At 39.5% G+C, this 16,569-nt stretch overlaps 1 protein-coding gene across 1 annotated transcript in view; it reads right to left on the bottom strand.

Moving 5' to 3' along the window:
• The window catches only part of LOC123856523 (disks large homolog 2), an 812,179-nt gene that overhangs the window by 48,094 nt on the left and 747,516 nt on the right, over window positions 1-16,569 (bottom strand). The window contains exon 15 of the mRNA XM_064576814.1: window positions 11,615-11,690. Within this exon, the coding sequence (XP_064432884.1) occupies window positions 11,615-11,690 (76 nt within the window). The remainder of the gene's footprint in view (window positions 1-11,614; window positions 11,691-16,569) is intronic.

Genomic DNA, 16,569 nt, shown 5'->3' with positions numbered 1-16,569 from the left:
CATTTGAGACAGCCACGGGGAGAGTTCTCACTTCACGCACATCTCCCAGAACGCTGTAAATGGCAGTACATGTTATCACTACTAACAAGTAAAGGATGCTTCCCATAGCGTCTCCATTGTCACTGATGGATACCCATGGCCCTTGCGGCATGGAAAGAGTTAATTTTCCCTTTTTCCCCTCAATGGACCTCAAGTGCACAGAACGCCATACCTCATAATCCTTAGTCATCATATGCTTTTCATTGTCTCATGCCTTCATGTGAGCTAATGGATTCATGGTGCCTATTACATTATGATAGCTGATGCAGAGAGAGATGAGGAAGGAGCCACACAGGGATTTTTTTCTTGAGGAGTATAATTTTGGCTTGACTTAATATCCTTTATGTCTCTTCAGGTTGGTTTATCTCACACCTTTTTTTTTTTTTTAAGATTTTATTTATTTATTTATCAGAGAGAGGGCACACACAAGCAGGGAGAGTGGCAGGCAGAAGGAGAAATAGGCTCCCTGCTGAGTAGGGAGCCCGATGTGGGACTCGATCCCAGGATCCTGGGATCATGACCTGAGCCGAAGGCAGATGCTTAACCGACTGAGCCACCCTAGTTTATCTCACATCTTAATGAAGCAAGTTCACTGCACCTGTTATTGATCCCATTTTACAGAGGAGTAATTGGCCTGCCTCGATGACTTGGCCACTTGCATAGCTCGGACTGCAGGACTGGGTCTCTTGACTGCTGAGAGGAGCAGATTACGTATGGAGAGTGTCAACTACTAAGGAAATCAAAATCTTTCCCAGGCCATTCAGTGTTTGCCAAGAGCAAGGCCAAAGGCTCATGCATCTTTGTTTTTCCCCTGTCCTTAGCACAATGCTGGACATGAAAGACACCTTGCAAGCCTTTGCTGAATAAATGAAATGGTATTCATGTACCTCCAAAGGACAGCCCTTGTCTGTGTAACTGTGGACAGGCCACTCAAGTCTCCAGCCCCTGCCTCCTCATCAGTGAAATGGATAATGTACCAAAGTGCTGTGCCAATATGAGGACTGATTAACTAATATTCATGAAGAATTTCTTAATCCCCGAAGAGTGGATCCATCACAACCACCTTTCTGCTTTTAACCTGGAAATCAGTCTAAAATTGGTTTCATTTTTTTAAAGTTTATTTTAGCCACAGTTTTATTGATTCTGCCCTGGGTTGGTTTCCAGTTCAATTCAGTGGTTATTTTAGTATCCTGAATAAACTGGCACTGATTTCTAACAAAGTGTGTATCTATGCACTAGAAGGGATGCTCTGGGACGACAGAGGTAAGGCCTTATTCATCCATGTCCCTGCTCCGTGGCCAGAGCAGTATCCTGTATGTAGGGGAAACTCAAAATCTATTTATTGAAGGGAAAGGAAAATAACACTCAGATTGAGAGAACCTTCCTTTAAAGGTAATAATACATCGTTCAGTTCTCCATTTATAAGCCACAGCAAAATCCATGTGGGCTGTACCTTCTAATTTACATAACTTTTCTCTCAATACATCACCTTCTTTATTCTCACATTATTTAATCTAATAATTATTGATTGAATGCCATGAACTATTTTAGGCCCTAAATAAGTCACATTCCTTGCCTTTAAGGAACTTGCAATCTACTCTCCAGATTTTATTATTACAGCTGAAACATCAGAGTGTCAGAAAGAGAAGCTACTTGTTCCAGATCACATCATTAGAAAAGCTAAATATAGGATCCAGGACAGTTACATTTCAGAGCTTTTTTTTTTTTTTTCTAATGAAAGAGTAAAGTAATTAGGTATTTTTAATAAGTATTAGGAACACAGCAGAAGCTGCTGTTGAAATGTTTCAGACATTACATGATCTGTCATTAAAAAACAATTTACCCACATGTAAACAGTACACAGTTGAAAAGAGGCAAGAAATACATACTGTTTTTGCTTGCTAAGAGTCTGGCTATAATCACCATAGTGAGGAAGTCAGATGACTGGGTAGTCAGTCCTGCATCTTTATCTTTCAGTACTGATGTTTTAGCTTTCAGTGAGTTAAAAACTTCTGCAAAATGAAATACGCAAGCTCTAAGGTGCAACTCTGGGCCTTTTGCCTTAAAGAGTCAGGTTAAAGGAAGCTCTGTAGTGAATCGGAATGTATTCATGATTAACTTTAAAGCAGAAATGGGTTTGAGCCAAATTCTCTGAATAATACTTAACATTCTGAATTAATAGCGGGAAGAAAATTTAACAAAAGCTTAGTGTTCTCATCTGATGAGACTATACTTGTTATTTATATAACCACAAATTATACATCTCCTGTTTATATTACTTTAGCCCTAGTAGCATCACTAATTGAATAGATAGAATTAGCTATGCTAATAACATCTAGAATGAGTTCATACATAAAAAATGCCTTAAAGAATCCATTACTCTATTTTGCTCACCCAATATGACATCATGCAGGGCCCAGCTCTGCCACTTACTAGCTCTACGAGCTTGGGTAAGTTATGTATCCTTTCTAAACTTCAGTTTTCTCATTGAAAAAAAGAGCATATTAAGAATACATACCTCACAGGATTTTTGTAAAACACAAATGAGCAATGCCTATTTAAAAAAACCCTGTAGACAATAAGGCAATTTACAGATGTTCATTCAGTGTACTGAATGAAATGCAGGGGTTCTAGAATTTCCCATAGGTAGCTACACAATATAGCAGAAAACTCAGAAACACTCCTGACTTGCAGGCAGTGGCAGGGGCAGGAGTTTGGGGACTGAGTGAGATCAGTTCTGCTGCCACCTCCCCCTTCCTGCTTAACTTCAAGGTCAGCAAGCACAGAGTCAAAAACACCCATTATGCAGATGGGTGTAGAGCAAAGTTGTGGCAACTCTCCCTTCCTCTCATCTGTGCAAAAGGGGAGTTAGAATCTAAGGAATAGAGTACTTTGAGGAGGTTGCTCATTCTAGCCTTATAAAGGCGGCAAGTTTGAGATACGTGTGCATGTGGGTAGTGGCGGGGGGGGGGGCGGTGGGCAGGGGGAAGAGATAGACTAACATTTCTAGGTACTTTATATATATTATATCTTTTAATATAATCTCCAGTTTTACACATGAGGTAATTGAAACTTAGACATATTATGATAACTCTGGCAGAAGTTGGTCAGTCTGATATCAAAGCTTTCCACTATGCTTACGTACCTCAAATTTCCACAAGCTCAAAGAAACCCTTGGGTAGCTTGTTAAAATGTAGCTTTCTTATCCCTAACCCCAGAGGTTCTGATTCCAAAGGATGGGGGTTGAGCCTGGGCACGTTCATTTTCAATAAGAGTCTCAGCTAATGTTGATGTAGGTGGTCCATTTTCTGGTCTCTTCTTTCCTCTCTATAGCTACTCTATGGTCCTAGGATGGCCTTCTTCATGTCTCACCTGCATTATCAAAATGGACTCCTGCTTTCTAGGGTTGCCTTCTTTTGGATTGATTCTACACAGCAGATCTGGAATCAGTAGCTTCTTTGAGGAGAAATGTTGCTTTCCTGATGCCCCACAGAGTGGGGCGATATGGTGTTCCTTCACTCTCCTTCCCTAAATCTCTGACTTACTCTTGGACATTTGAGCTCTTCATGGGGCTCCAGCCATCCAAAGACTAGCGCTATTAAGGAGTTTTCTTTTGAGGGTGGTAATGACCTTTCCCTTGAAACTCAAATGTCACTTTGAAGTTGTTACAAAAGCAATCCTCATAACTCATCCCGGTGAAGCAAACATAATTCCTACTTGCTAACAAAACACTGCCAAGTCACTTTTTTGATAAACGATACAATGGTAGGCTCTGCTACCAACTCTCTGTGTCTCCCGGAAAAATGATTCTCAGTGTCTTTATCTGTAAATGACATAGTAGGAATCAATGGTCATATGGAAACTTCGAAGAATGTATGAAGTAGAACTGAGCTTTCTCAGTGCTAGCTCCATTTGATTCAGGGAGGCTGCCGTGATCCTATCACCATAGCTCCATCTCTCTCCCATGCCCTCTTTCACAGTCAATATCCCCTCTTAAAGGGAGCTCGAGGCTTTGGAAAAGGAAACAGAATAATATTAGGAACCACTAGGTCAGATGTCCAAGGATGACAGTCCTCTCTGATCTCTTTAGCAATTGTTTCCTCTTTTTCTTTTCTTTTGCCATTGTTTCAAGTTCAGATTTTCAAAATCTCACACCCAGAATACTGGAGTAGCTTTCTCAAACATCTCCCACTGCCAGTCTTTCTCCCCTCCAATCATTCCTTCCCACAGCTACCCAGATTGATTTCTTGGAAATCTACTTCTGATCATTCACTTTCCTTTCCTCCAAGAAGGGAGGACTGAGCAGACAGAATGTTTCTGGTGGACACTATGCTAGGTGCTAGCAGCACAAAGATGAGTAAGTCTGGACCTTTGCCAGGGAATGACATTTGGGCAGCAACACAAGTACATTCAGGGTACAAGCCCAGGGGAAATCACTAGGTTGGGTTCAACCATTAAAATTCTCTGTCTACAGGATAAAGTCCAAGTTTCCTAGAAAATTTAAGGCACCAGAACTGATTTGAGTATAACTTTCCACTTCTGAGTCCTTTTATTCCTCTTCATAAATTGCTGCTTACAATGAAAGTAAACAATGTTTTCCCTCCTAAGTATCCTGTATCCTATTCCTACCCCCCTGTCTGCCCCTTTGCAAATTTTACTAATCCTCTAAGGTCTCCCCGCCCCCTCTACCCCCCAAATTCAAAATCTGCCAGCTTCCAAGCCAGAATCTCCTCCTCTGAACTTCAGAGCAAGTTTCTTGTCCCTCTTGTTTACTATTAATCACTTGCTCCCTGTGGGGACTCCTTCTCTCCCCCAGTATCCCTGCTTCTTCAGGGCAGGGACCATGTCTTATTCGGCTTGGTCCACATTGCCTGGCAAGCTGCTTGTACTGGCGTCTAATAAAGGTTTATTGAATGACTGAATGAACACATTTGCCAAGACTTGTCCCTCTGGCAGGCCACAATTAGAGGAAGTGTGCAGCCCCAAGCTCACTTCAGAGAAGTTCCCATCCAGAAACATGTACATCATCTGGGAAAGCAGCTTCTGCCTTTCAGGATTTAAGCTTATGTCCAAGTCAGTTTTTGACAAAGCTAAATAAACCCAATTCAGTATACTTCTTCATTTTTCTTAAAATGCACCAAGTGACATGGTTTTACTAGGAAGAGGGCATGCTATAGTAAACAGATTATGGACTTTGGAATCAGTCAGACATGGGTTCAGATTTCTTTGCCTTAGTTTCTTCCTTCCTTTTTTTTTTTTTTAAAGATTTTATTTATTTATTTATTTATTTATTTGAGAGAGAGAGAGACAGAGAGCGAGTGCATGTGAGCAGGGGAGAGTTGCAGAGGGAGAAGGAGAGGCGGGGGGTGGGCAGAAAGAATCTCAGGCAGAGTCTGTGCTGAGCATGGAGCCCAATACAGGGCTCGATCTTGATCTCACAACCCCGAGATCATGATTTGAGCTGAAACCGAGTCAGAGGCTTAACTGACTGAACCACCCAGGCGTCCCAACCTTGGGTTTCTTTAAATCTGTAAAAAGGGAACAAATGATTTCCCTTCACATTTTGTTGGGGTGATTAAAAGATTACATGAGCTGAGTTTTTGCAATGGACATTTTTACTACTGGAATAACATCTATCATCTCTGTTTTGTACCAGCCTGTGACTAAATAGCACTACTTATTTACTTACAACCTCCTTTGCTTTGGAAAGGATTTGCAGCGCAAAGGAGACACACATTGCACATGGCTGGCATTTAGTAAGGCTATTGATACTCTTTCAAATATATAATTCCCTTCCTTAAATTATAGAAATTTTTAAATAAAATGAAACAAAATTAAGCATAAATCACTAAATAATCATTGATTTTTCAATGGAGAACAGCTTGATTGTGAAGATCATATTATTTCCTAAATGTCTTAATAAGTAACAGAGTGGCTGATTATGAAATTGATGAAAAAAGTTAAAAGACCAATGAAAGAAAGTAAGGGAGTGATTAAGTTTTTACCAGAGGCTAGTTTGAGTAGAGACTCATTAGGAATTTAACTGACATTCTCAGGGAAGCCTGCCTGCATTGGGATCTGGGAAACTGAGATAGTTCTCAAGGAGACCCATCCAAACAGATGGCCACTTTGTTAGCTTAGGGGTCTGGGTAGGCTGGAATGATGCGGGTTACTGACACAATTGTCCACTTGTCTTTGCATGTGTAGACACAAACTTTGTGCAGGCACACGGAGTGGACTGAAAGCCTGGGCACTTCATTTGTAGCAAATGAGCACTTTCAATGGAGAGCCTCCGATTTCTTCCTGGATGTTCTCAAAATTCAGTGAGCTTCCCGCTCAAACCAGGCTTTCCATACAAGCTGCCTGACCTTCCGGACCTTCCTGGTCAGCCCCATTTGCCACATCTACCACTACACCAACCACACCATCCATCTGGTGTCCCTGATCTGCTTGGCCTCACTTTAACATGCCTACAGTTTCCACCTTCATGTTCATGCTGTATTCTATGTGTGGCACACTCCTACTCAGACTTCAAGATCTCGTTCGAGTACCACCTTCTTTTGGAAGCTTTCTCTCTTACCCAAGGCATGATTAGTAACTGTCATTCTGACTTCCAAAAAAATATAGTGTGAAGAAATGGACATTCTGCTATCAAAATGTTCTGAATGCAAACCTGACACTTGTACCTGTTAGCTGTGTGATCTTAGGTAAACTAGCTCATCTTCTTGAGGCACAGTCTCCAGATACTTCAAATAAAGACCGTTAATTCCCTAAATTTCTGAGAATCATCAGCGATACTGTATTGCCAGCTTTCTTATATTTCTCTTTGTGAGCTCCTTGAAATAAGAGACCTTGCCTTTTTTATTGATTGATTGATTGATTGATTGATTGATTGTTATGTTAATCCCCATACATTACATCATTAGTTTTAGATGAAGTGTTCCATGATTCATTGTTTGTGCATAACACCCAGTGCTCCATGCAGAATGTGCCCTCCTCAATACCCACCACCAGGCTAACCCATCCTCCCACCCCCCTCCCCTCCAGAACCCTGTTTGTTTTTCAGAGTCCATCGTCTCTCATGGTTCGTCTACCCCTCCGATTTCCCCCGCTTCATTCTTCCCCTCCTGCTACCTTCTTCTTCTTCTTTTTTTTTTTTCTTAACATATATTGCATTATTTGTTTCAGAGGTACAGATCTGAGATTCAACAGTCTTGCACAATTCACAGCACTTACCAGAGCACATACCCTCCCCAGTGTCTACCACCCAGCCACCCCATCCCTCCCACCCCACCCCCCACTCCAGCAACCCTCAGTTTGTTTCCTGCAATTAAGAATTCCTCATATCAGTGAGATCATATGATACATGTCTTTCTCTGTTTGACTTATTTCACTCAACATAATACCCTCCAGTTCCATCCACGTCGTTGCAAATGCCTTGCCTTTTTAATTAAACAGGCTGTACTTTTTACTTTGTTGTCCTACAAATCACCTAGCACAATACCTGCTGTTTCACAGCATTCAGTATTTTTAAATCAATGGATAGTTCTGGAAAAATAACTCAAGCACTGATAAGTCAATCAAAGTCTAAGTCCTTCTATGAAGTGCTCTCTGGCCATTCCTATACCCATTAATTTGAATTCTCATAGCTCTTATACATATTTCTATTAAGGCCATTGCCACAACCTGCTTTATCCATGTGAACTGACTTTAAGCTTCTCCAGGGCAGCAACCATGGCTTCCCTTTGAACTCATGTTTCACAATGTGTAAATGCCAGCTAATGATAGGGTCCTTTCAAATATCCCCTTCTCTTTCTCATTCCAAGTAGTTTTCTTCTTCAGTTTTTTTTTTAAAGATTTTATTTATTTATTGAGAGAGAGAGAGAGATCACAAGCAGGGAGAGTGGCAGAGGGAGAGGGAGAAGTAGGCTCCCCGCTGAGCAGGAAGCCCGATGTGGGGCTTGATCCCAGGACCCTGAGTAGAAGGCAGACACTTAACTGACGGAGCCATCCAGATGCCCCTTCTTCTTCAGTTTATGTTGAGTTTATCCCTAGGTCCCAGACTAAGGCTTTTGTGACAATAACTAAGTTCTATAGTCCGTGTCCTTGGCTCAAGGTGAGTGGCTTTTCCTGACCCAACTTCTCAGCTCTCCCCATAGTGGGTCTCTCTCTTTCTTCAGCACACTTTCTGTTAATCGTCTTTTACTTTCTACCTTGGGCAAGAGTCTTCTCATTGATGTACTGTTCTCATGGGGATTTGGAAAACTTTGATTTATTATTTCTTAATTCATAGGCTCATGGAGAATTACTGCTGGAAGGCATCTTAAAAATCATTGAACCTATGGACTTCAAAAAGAGAACAATTCTCAATGTTGTGCTAGGGATGAATATTCAATCATGGCAGTTTTTTTTCCTCCTGCTGAGGTCATACATGGTCTCAGAATAATTTTCAACAAAATATTCCAGGTAGAAATTATCAATCCACAAGAAACTATCAATCCATAATCACGATCAATCCACCATATAGGAAGTGAAACTTGCCTGACATCCTGGATGTAGTTCAAAGCTACTATTTTGCCAATGAGGCCCAAAGAGCAGTGGTGACTTAATAATGAACTCAAACTAGAACCCAAGTTACTTGACCCTCATGACTGTTGGTCCAGGGTTTCCCTTTCCACATGGTCACTGGTTCCCCTTCAATAGTCATTTAAGTCCTAGAATTTATATTCTGTTTTTTGGCATTACCTAATAGTATTTGACAATATGATTAAAAAGCCTAATGCACATGTCTTAGCCTTATCAAAAAGACATCGGAGCTCTCATAGATGTTATAAGCTCTTGAAGAGAGGGGCCTTTGTTATACTTTGCATCTTTCACAAGTTCTAGCCCTGTGTCTGGCACATAGTAGGTATTCAACAAAAATTCTCTGATATATATTCAACTATATATATGGAACAAAGAGGAGCTCTATCCTTAAATTCTCACTAAGAAGGAGTGAAAAATCCTGCTCTCTTGTTTATAAATAGTATTTATTTGAAAGGACTCCATGCATGATGACACATACCCTCACTTTTTTTTTTTTAAGAGGGACACCTTATGTTTAAATAAATTCCTGTTTCACCCAAATGTTTTAGGGTAAAGTAAATGTTATGTCATTGATTGGGCCGCCCTGTGACACTTCTACTTCAAAATATGAAGCGGCAGTGTTGTGATTTGGGCTCAAAAGTCCTGAGAAATGATAGCCTTTCTTCTTTTTGTTTTTCATGGTGACATCTATTGACCATAACCTGAGGTTCTGTGTGATGCTCACAAGCCAGAATTGTTAGGACAGAAAGATAAAGGAAAGGAAATGAAGAAAAAGAGCATAGGAAGAAAGAAGGGTAGGTAGGGGGCAGTATTTTACAGTACAGCAATGAGAGACTTGTTTTATCACTTACAAATAGATTTTAAAAGCTGCACAAGCCACAGCTGACATCATACTTAATGGAGAAAGAGTGAATGCTTTCCCCTTAAGGTCAGCAACAAGGCAAGGATGGCTGCCCTTGCCACTTCTATCCAATATTGATCGGGAGGTTCTAGCCAGGGCAATCAGGCATGACAAAGAAATAAAAGTCATCCAGATTGAAAAGAAAGAAATAAAACTCTCTTTTCACACATGATGACCTTATATGTAGAAAGTGCTAAGGAATCTACCAAAAAAATTTATCAGAACTAATAAATAGGTTCAGCAAGGTAGGAGGATATGATTGATATGTAAACTAATTACATTTCTATACACTTGAAATGAACAAAACAAAAATGAAACTGAAAAGATAATTCACATGTAAAAAAAAGAAGAAATTGGAATCCTACCTCCTATCATATACAAAAAACTAACTCAAAATGGATCAAACACCTAAATGTAAGAGCTAAAACTATAAAATTCTTAGAAGAATATATGGATGTAAATCTTCATGACCTTGGATTAGGTAATGGTGTCTTTTATATGACACCAAAAACACAAGTAACAAAAGAAAAAATAGGTAAATTGGACTTTATCAAAATTAAAAACTTTTGTGCACAAAGGGACACTAGCAAGAGAGTAAAAAGACAACCTACAGAATGAGAGGAAATAATCAGAAAGCATACATTTGATGAGATTGATTTCCAGAATATACAAAGAATTTCTACAACTCAACAACAACAAAAAAGCCCAATTTAAAAATGAGCAAATCATCTGAATAGACATTTCTCCAAAGAGGGTATAGAAATGGCCAAGTAACCCATGAAAAAATGCTCAACACCAATAGTCATTAGGGGAATGCAAATTGCAAATACAATGAGATACCACTTCAGACCAAAAAAGCAGAAAGACATATAACAAGTGTTGGTGAGAATGTGGAGACACTGGAGCCCTCATACACTGATGGTGGGAATATAAACAAGTACAACCACCTTGGAAAAACAGTCTGGAAGTTCCTCAAAACATTAAACATAGAGTTATCATAAGACCCAGAAATTCTACTCCTAGGTATACACCCAGTGGAAGTAAGAACACTTGTCCACACAAAAATGTATACACAAATGTTCACTGCAGCATTATCCATAATAGCCAAAGAGTGGAAAGAACCCAGATGTCTATCAACTGATAAATGGATAAATTAAATGAGATGTATCCTTACAATGGTATATTATTTGGCAAGGAAAAGAAATAAAGTACTTATACATGCCACAATATCTGTGCATGAGAACATTATGTGAAGTGAAAGGAGCAGACACAAAAGTCCACATAGTATATAATTCCATTTATATAAAATATCCAGAATAGGCAAATCTGTAGGCAAAATAGATTAGTAGTTGCTTAGGGCTGGGTAGGGTGGAGGGTGGGGGTGAGGTCGGGGGGCAATGGGAAGTGACAGCTACAGGGTTTCTTTATGGGGTGATCAAATGTTCTCAAACTGATTGTACGGATGGTTGTCTAACTAAATATACTAAAAACCTCTGGATGGTATACTTTAAATTAGTGAATTGTATGGTATGTGAATTTTATCTTGTTAAAGCTGTTATTAAAATAGATACATGTGCACATAATACTTTAATTTTGGTGATTCAATTTCACTTGTTAATTCTCTTCTATGTCTGTCACAACAATCCATGTATTCACTTAGATGATCCATATATATATATTTCCAGGACCACTGTCTTAGCTTTATAATACGTAATAGACTACACATATTTGTGAAGAGCAGGTAGGTATCTTTTATGAAATCCATCCTTTTGAACATTTATTTTAAAAGAAAAAATTAAAGAAATGAAAACACTAAACTATCTTTTTCTTCTTCAGTGTAATCACTACATCACCTTCATCAACAGATCATTTCCACAGACCACTGTCAGCTTTAGCCCCAGTATTTAATATATTTACCACACATCTACTTCATCAGAGAATACATTATTACTTTCAGCAGTACACTTATAATAGTACTCTACTGTCTGGCAGCTCCATAATTTCTTTGCTACTGAAAGCCTAAATGTTAATTATAGTTAAACCCATGGCAGCTGAGAGAACTTAATATTTCAATTATTTTGTACCTACCCCTTTTGAATCAATCACTCCAGGTTTCGCATTAAACTTCACTGTCTTCAACCGGGCACGCTCCTTTCTTTCCACCCTAAAGAAAATTGAAAATAAAGAGCTGATCGCATGGCAAGGCATTTATGAGTAAGTTTCTTACTAAATAAAGAATACCTCTTCATATCCTACAGCTCAAATACAATGTGTTCTAAAGAATTCCCATTCCTTTGTTTGGTAAAAAAAAGTCTTGGTATTTTGTCTCTAAGAGGCTAACACATCCCTTGAAACTTCTGTGTGATGGGTACTGAGAGTCACAGTGATTGGAAGAAACAAAGAGGGAGAAAAACTATTTGTTACTTAAATGCCTGAATAAATCAATCAAAAATCTATTAAAAGAAATCACAATCCACAGAGATGAACACCTAAAGTGAAGACTAAATAAACTTCTTTCTTCTTCTCTGCTCCCCTCTGCACACCTCATCTCTCCTACTCTTTTGGTTTCCTTTTTCTTCCCTTCCCTTTAGAAACACAAGGGTATTTACCTTCACCTCAAAACCAAATATGTTATAGGTAATCTTGAATTTTTTCCTTTTCCCCAGTGCTGTTCTCCTGTCATCTCTGCAGATTTCATCATTGTACCTGACACTTCATTCATTCATCAAACACTCATCGAGTGCCTACCATGTATCAAGCAAGGAGCTGGGGAACAAAGAAAAAAAATTAAAAAGCATGACTGCAATAAACATCCAGGAATGTGCACCCGGTAGGAACAAAGACATAAAGAGACTGATAATGTTGCACGGTAAGACTGTTGACAGCAATGGGGCAGGGGAGGGGGGGAAGAAGGAGGGATAGAGGAGGCATCTATCTCACTGAAGGGTGAGAAGGAGGGATAGAAAGCATTGGGGTGAGCTTCTTAGAGGAGGTATCAATTTATGTGAAACTTGAAAGACGAGAAAGAGCTTGTCACCAGGAAAAGTCCAGGGAGAATTTCCCAGACAGGAGCAATGACACATACCATGACCCAAGGATATAAGCAAGCTAAAGATTGTGGGAAGATTCTGGTATAGGGAATATACAGGAGGGGATGTGAGACAGTGAGGTGGTGGGGCCTCCTTATAAAAGATATCCATCCACACTAAGGACTTAGGCTTTTTCCTTGGGGAATCCTCATGAGTTACGAGAGGATATAAAGCAGAGAAGTGCTCAAACAGATGAGCATAGAATAAATGACCGTGGCAGAGGAGGATAGGCTGGAGGAGAGAAGGGACAGTGGGAAGCAGGAGGCCTGTTAAGAAGTCATTGCCACAATCCAGGCAAGAAATGATAATGAGGTGGAAGGAAGGAAAGGGTTTGAGAAACAGTAGTAAAGTAAAATTGGTAAGACTTGTGCCTCTTCGAAGGATGCGGTTAAAGAGGAGGTAAAGAGAAGCTAAGTATCTCCTTGTTTTTTTGTTTGTTTGAGCCTCTCCAGTTAGACATGATCACTCCTTCCTTTAAGACACTACAGTACTTATTTGTATCTTCATGTTGGTATTATCTCATTTCCTTGTGTTTGTTTTCCCAGAGCACATACAAAGCGGTATGTTCCTTGAGGGCAAACCCACATGTCACTCTGCAGCATCCTGCAGCAAATCCTCAATAAACCACTGTGAACTCAAGTAATCTTCCATGAGTTGTTTTGACTTGACTGTTTAAATATGGCCAACTCTAATTTCAAAAATGGGGAAAGAAAAGAGAGAGAGAAGAAAAACCCCGAATCTACAGAAATTAATGGTTTATAAAAATCTAAGCTATTCATAGATCAGTAATTAACAACATATTGCTTTTTAACTGAGAGCTCTTTTGTGTTCCCAGTTGAAACACGGTGCAGATCGGGGTTTCTATAGTTACAGAAACAGTTTCAGAATATATTTCAGTGTGAGAGGAGAATATTTGAGTGCAAACAGCTGAACAAAAATTTTCATATCTAACCTCAGATATTAAAGCAATATGTTCCACTGAGAGTTTCTGCATACAACAGTTTGGAAGAGCACAAGGAAGACTTCAGGAAAGGTAAGCTGCCAAGTGGAAAGATGCTCACTCAGAAAATGCCTGTTCTGAGCAACTTCAGCTTTTCTCGGTTTTAATCCAAGTGCAAATGTTAATTCATATTCATCTCTTCGGATCCTTCTAAAACTGTTCTGGCCCTGACTTTATCCTGGCTTCTTTGCATTAACCAGGATAATTATGGGAAACACTAGTACATTAGATGATGCCAAAATGACAGGCAGAGGATCCATGGTTATTTGATCAGGCTATGCAAAAAATTCTACGCACCCACAGAACTCACAGGGCTCCAAACATATACTAGGCTCAAGTCAGGATTCTAACTGTTTGGACAGAGCATTCTAATTTTTACCCCCTGGTTCCCAAGCTCACCCTTTTCAGATTTCTTAAGAAATGTCCCTATTAGGTTATCTTTAGTGATTCATTGCTTAGATCTTAAGAGGGTTTTAAAGAATGTTAAGTCAGATAGACACACACACACACACACGTGCGCCTATTATTTGCTATGGTTCATTAATCTTCAAACAGGCAATAGAAAAAAATCCACAATTTTTAAAATGTTACTGTAGGTGGCATGGTTTTGGCTCACTCATGAAGGAAGTTGGAAAGTTTTGCTTTCTCTTGGGGTTGGACGTTTCATTAATGATAATGATGATAATAAAAGTGTTGGCTCAAGTTTTAACATAAAATTATTATTGAAAAATTCCTTTACATTTATAGCCTCTTATTTGGTTCTCACAATAACCAAATGATGTAGGTATTATTGACCCCATTTTATGGCTGGGAAAGCTGAGACATGAAACTTGCCAAGTTTAAAAAGTGGTAGATCTGTGAATCCCTAAAATAAAATAAAATAAAATAAAAAGTGGTAGAAACAGGGCCTGAACACATATCTGCTAAAAGCTAACTTGAGTGTCTGTTCACATCTACTCAGCTTGGGAAATAGCATTCAGGATCTTCCTCGTCTCTCTTCTGCAATGGGAATTTTCAACACAAATGAGATTTTGGATGAGTCATACACAGTTTTAGGGCCAATACAGTTCTTCAGAAATCTGCATTAAGTTTTTCACAAATGATAACCAACCTTCTTCATTGCATCCCCATATCCCAAATGTCCTGAATTAAATAAACCATAACCAAATGCAAGTGTATAATCACTTACATAACACCATACCATAACAGGCTGGGTTTAAAAAAATTTTTTTTAAGAGTGTGAGAACTGCGGAGAGGGGAGAGGGGCAGAGGGGAGAGGAAGAGAGAGAGAATCCTAAGCAGATTCCACATCCGGTGTGGAGCCCAATGCAGGACTTCATCTCATGACCCTGACATCATGACCTGAGCTGAAATCAAGAGTCAGATGCTTAACAGACTGAGCCAGCCAGGCACCGCTGGGCTTTAAAATTTAGAATAAATTTTAATACTGAAATTTAGGTTAGTTAAATGACTATATGCAGCACTATAAATATTGAATTATATCATAAATATTGAATTAATTTCTCTTCTTGGCAGTCTTTTTGTATTCACTGTAGCCCCATCATAGTTTTGCTTTGCCAACACAGAGGCCCACATTGATTCCCTCTCTCAGTGGTAGGTGGCTATGGCTTACGTTTTCTCCTACCTACCTCAGCCCCTTCCTCTCTTGCTTCTTGGGATGCAGGTAGATGATTTATTGCTCAAATGAGAGGTAGGGTTGGGAAATAGGGCTCTAAATAATGGTGTGTTCTTTCAAGCACTAAAAGCTCAAATATGAAGAAAGGAAAACACCCATTATTTGAATGTGTACAAGGTATTTGATGTTGTACTAAGCACTCTGCCTATATTATCCATAACTGCACAACGATCCAGGACTTAAGATGGAGCTGGGCATATAGTAGGTGCTTAATGAATCTTTGTTGAATAAATGAACAAATGAATGAACGAATGCATGAATAAACCCTCAAGGAGCATTGTGGGCCTGGATGTGAAAATTGAGGCTCAAGAGTTAAGTGACTTACCCTCAAACAGTGTTTTTAATAAAAAATTATTTACCAATTCATTACTTTTTCACTTGGTAAGAATTTACGTCAAGTTTAGCATCACCTTCTCTAATTATGTTACTAAGTAAGACTCCTTTGGCAGAAATAGATGATATTAAAGCTTTACCTAAGGAAATGGTGGGCCACCTGTATAGAAAGACTGAATCGAAATGAAAAGTACTGCCTTACTTCTCTCACACTCAAGAGGCAAGCAATTAATTAGATTGTTTAAGCAGAAATAATCCTCTCCACCCTAGTTTGGTCACTGACCAAAATACTGAAAATGTAAACTGGATGGCAAAATCTGTGCAATCACTTCTGACAGCTAGCATCTCCAGGGAGTACCAAATGGTCATGCTTCAATGAGTCCAACTGTCTTCCTCTGCCCTCTCACCCATTCCCCATCTGGCATTTTCAGGTCCTGGCCAAACACATAATGAGGTCAGGCTTGGAGCACTGGATGGTGGGAGCATCATTTGGTGCTGGGTATTCCTGTGCCCATGCTCTACGAGGATGGAAATGCCATCCATGTGACTGGCCGCAAGCTCTCTGTGAAGGTTAGGTGAGTAAACCTTAATGCAATGCTAGCTACAAACCTGTCATCTGAGAGCCCAGGTGACCATCACTATGGGGCAATGAATAAAGATTCAGATTAAAAGACTGTGGAACAAATCATATCCTGGCCACTCACAAAAACTACGTAGTCTCAGGAAACAGTGATTCTATGCTAAGAGGCCAGGCTTTGCAAACCCAGACTTGTTTGAATCCTGCATCTGCCACTTGTTGGCTCTGTGACTTAGGGCAGTTCATTCAACCTTTTAGGACCTCAGGATTTATGTTGGTAAACTTAGAGTACTGACATAGGCTTCAGAAAATTACAATGAATGTTAAATAAGGTAATACAAAATTGTT

This window comes from Mirounga angustirostris, unplaced genomic scaffold, assembly GCF_029215605.1.
Source record: "Mirounga angustirostris isolate CCGP_5_RB_7025 unplaced genomic scaffold, mMirAng1.0.hap1 SCAF_13, whole genome shotgun sequence".
NCBI classification, from domain to species: domain Eukaryota; kingdom Metazoa; phylum Chordata; class Mammalia; order Carnivora; family Phocidae; genus Mirounga; species Mirounga angustirostris.
The sequence above is the reverse complement of the archived record's forward strand: the minus strand, read 5'-3'. Positions and strand labels throughout refer to the sequence as shown.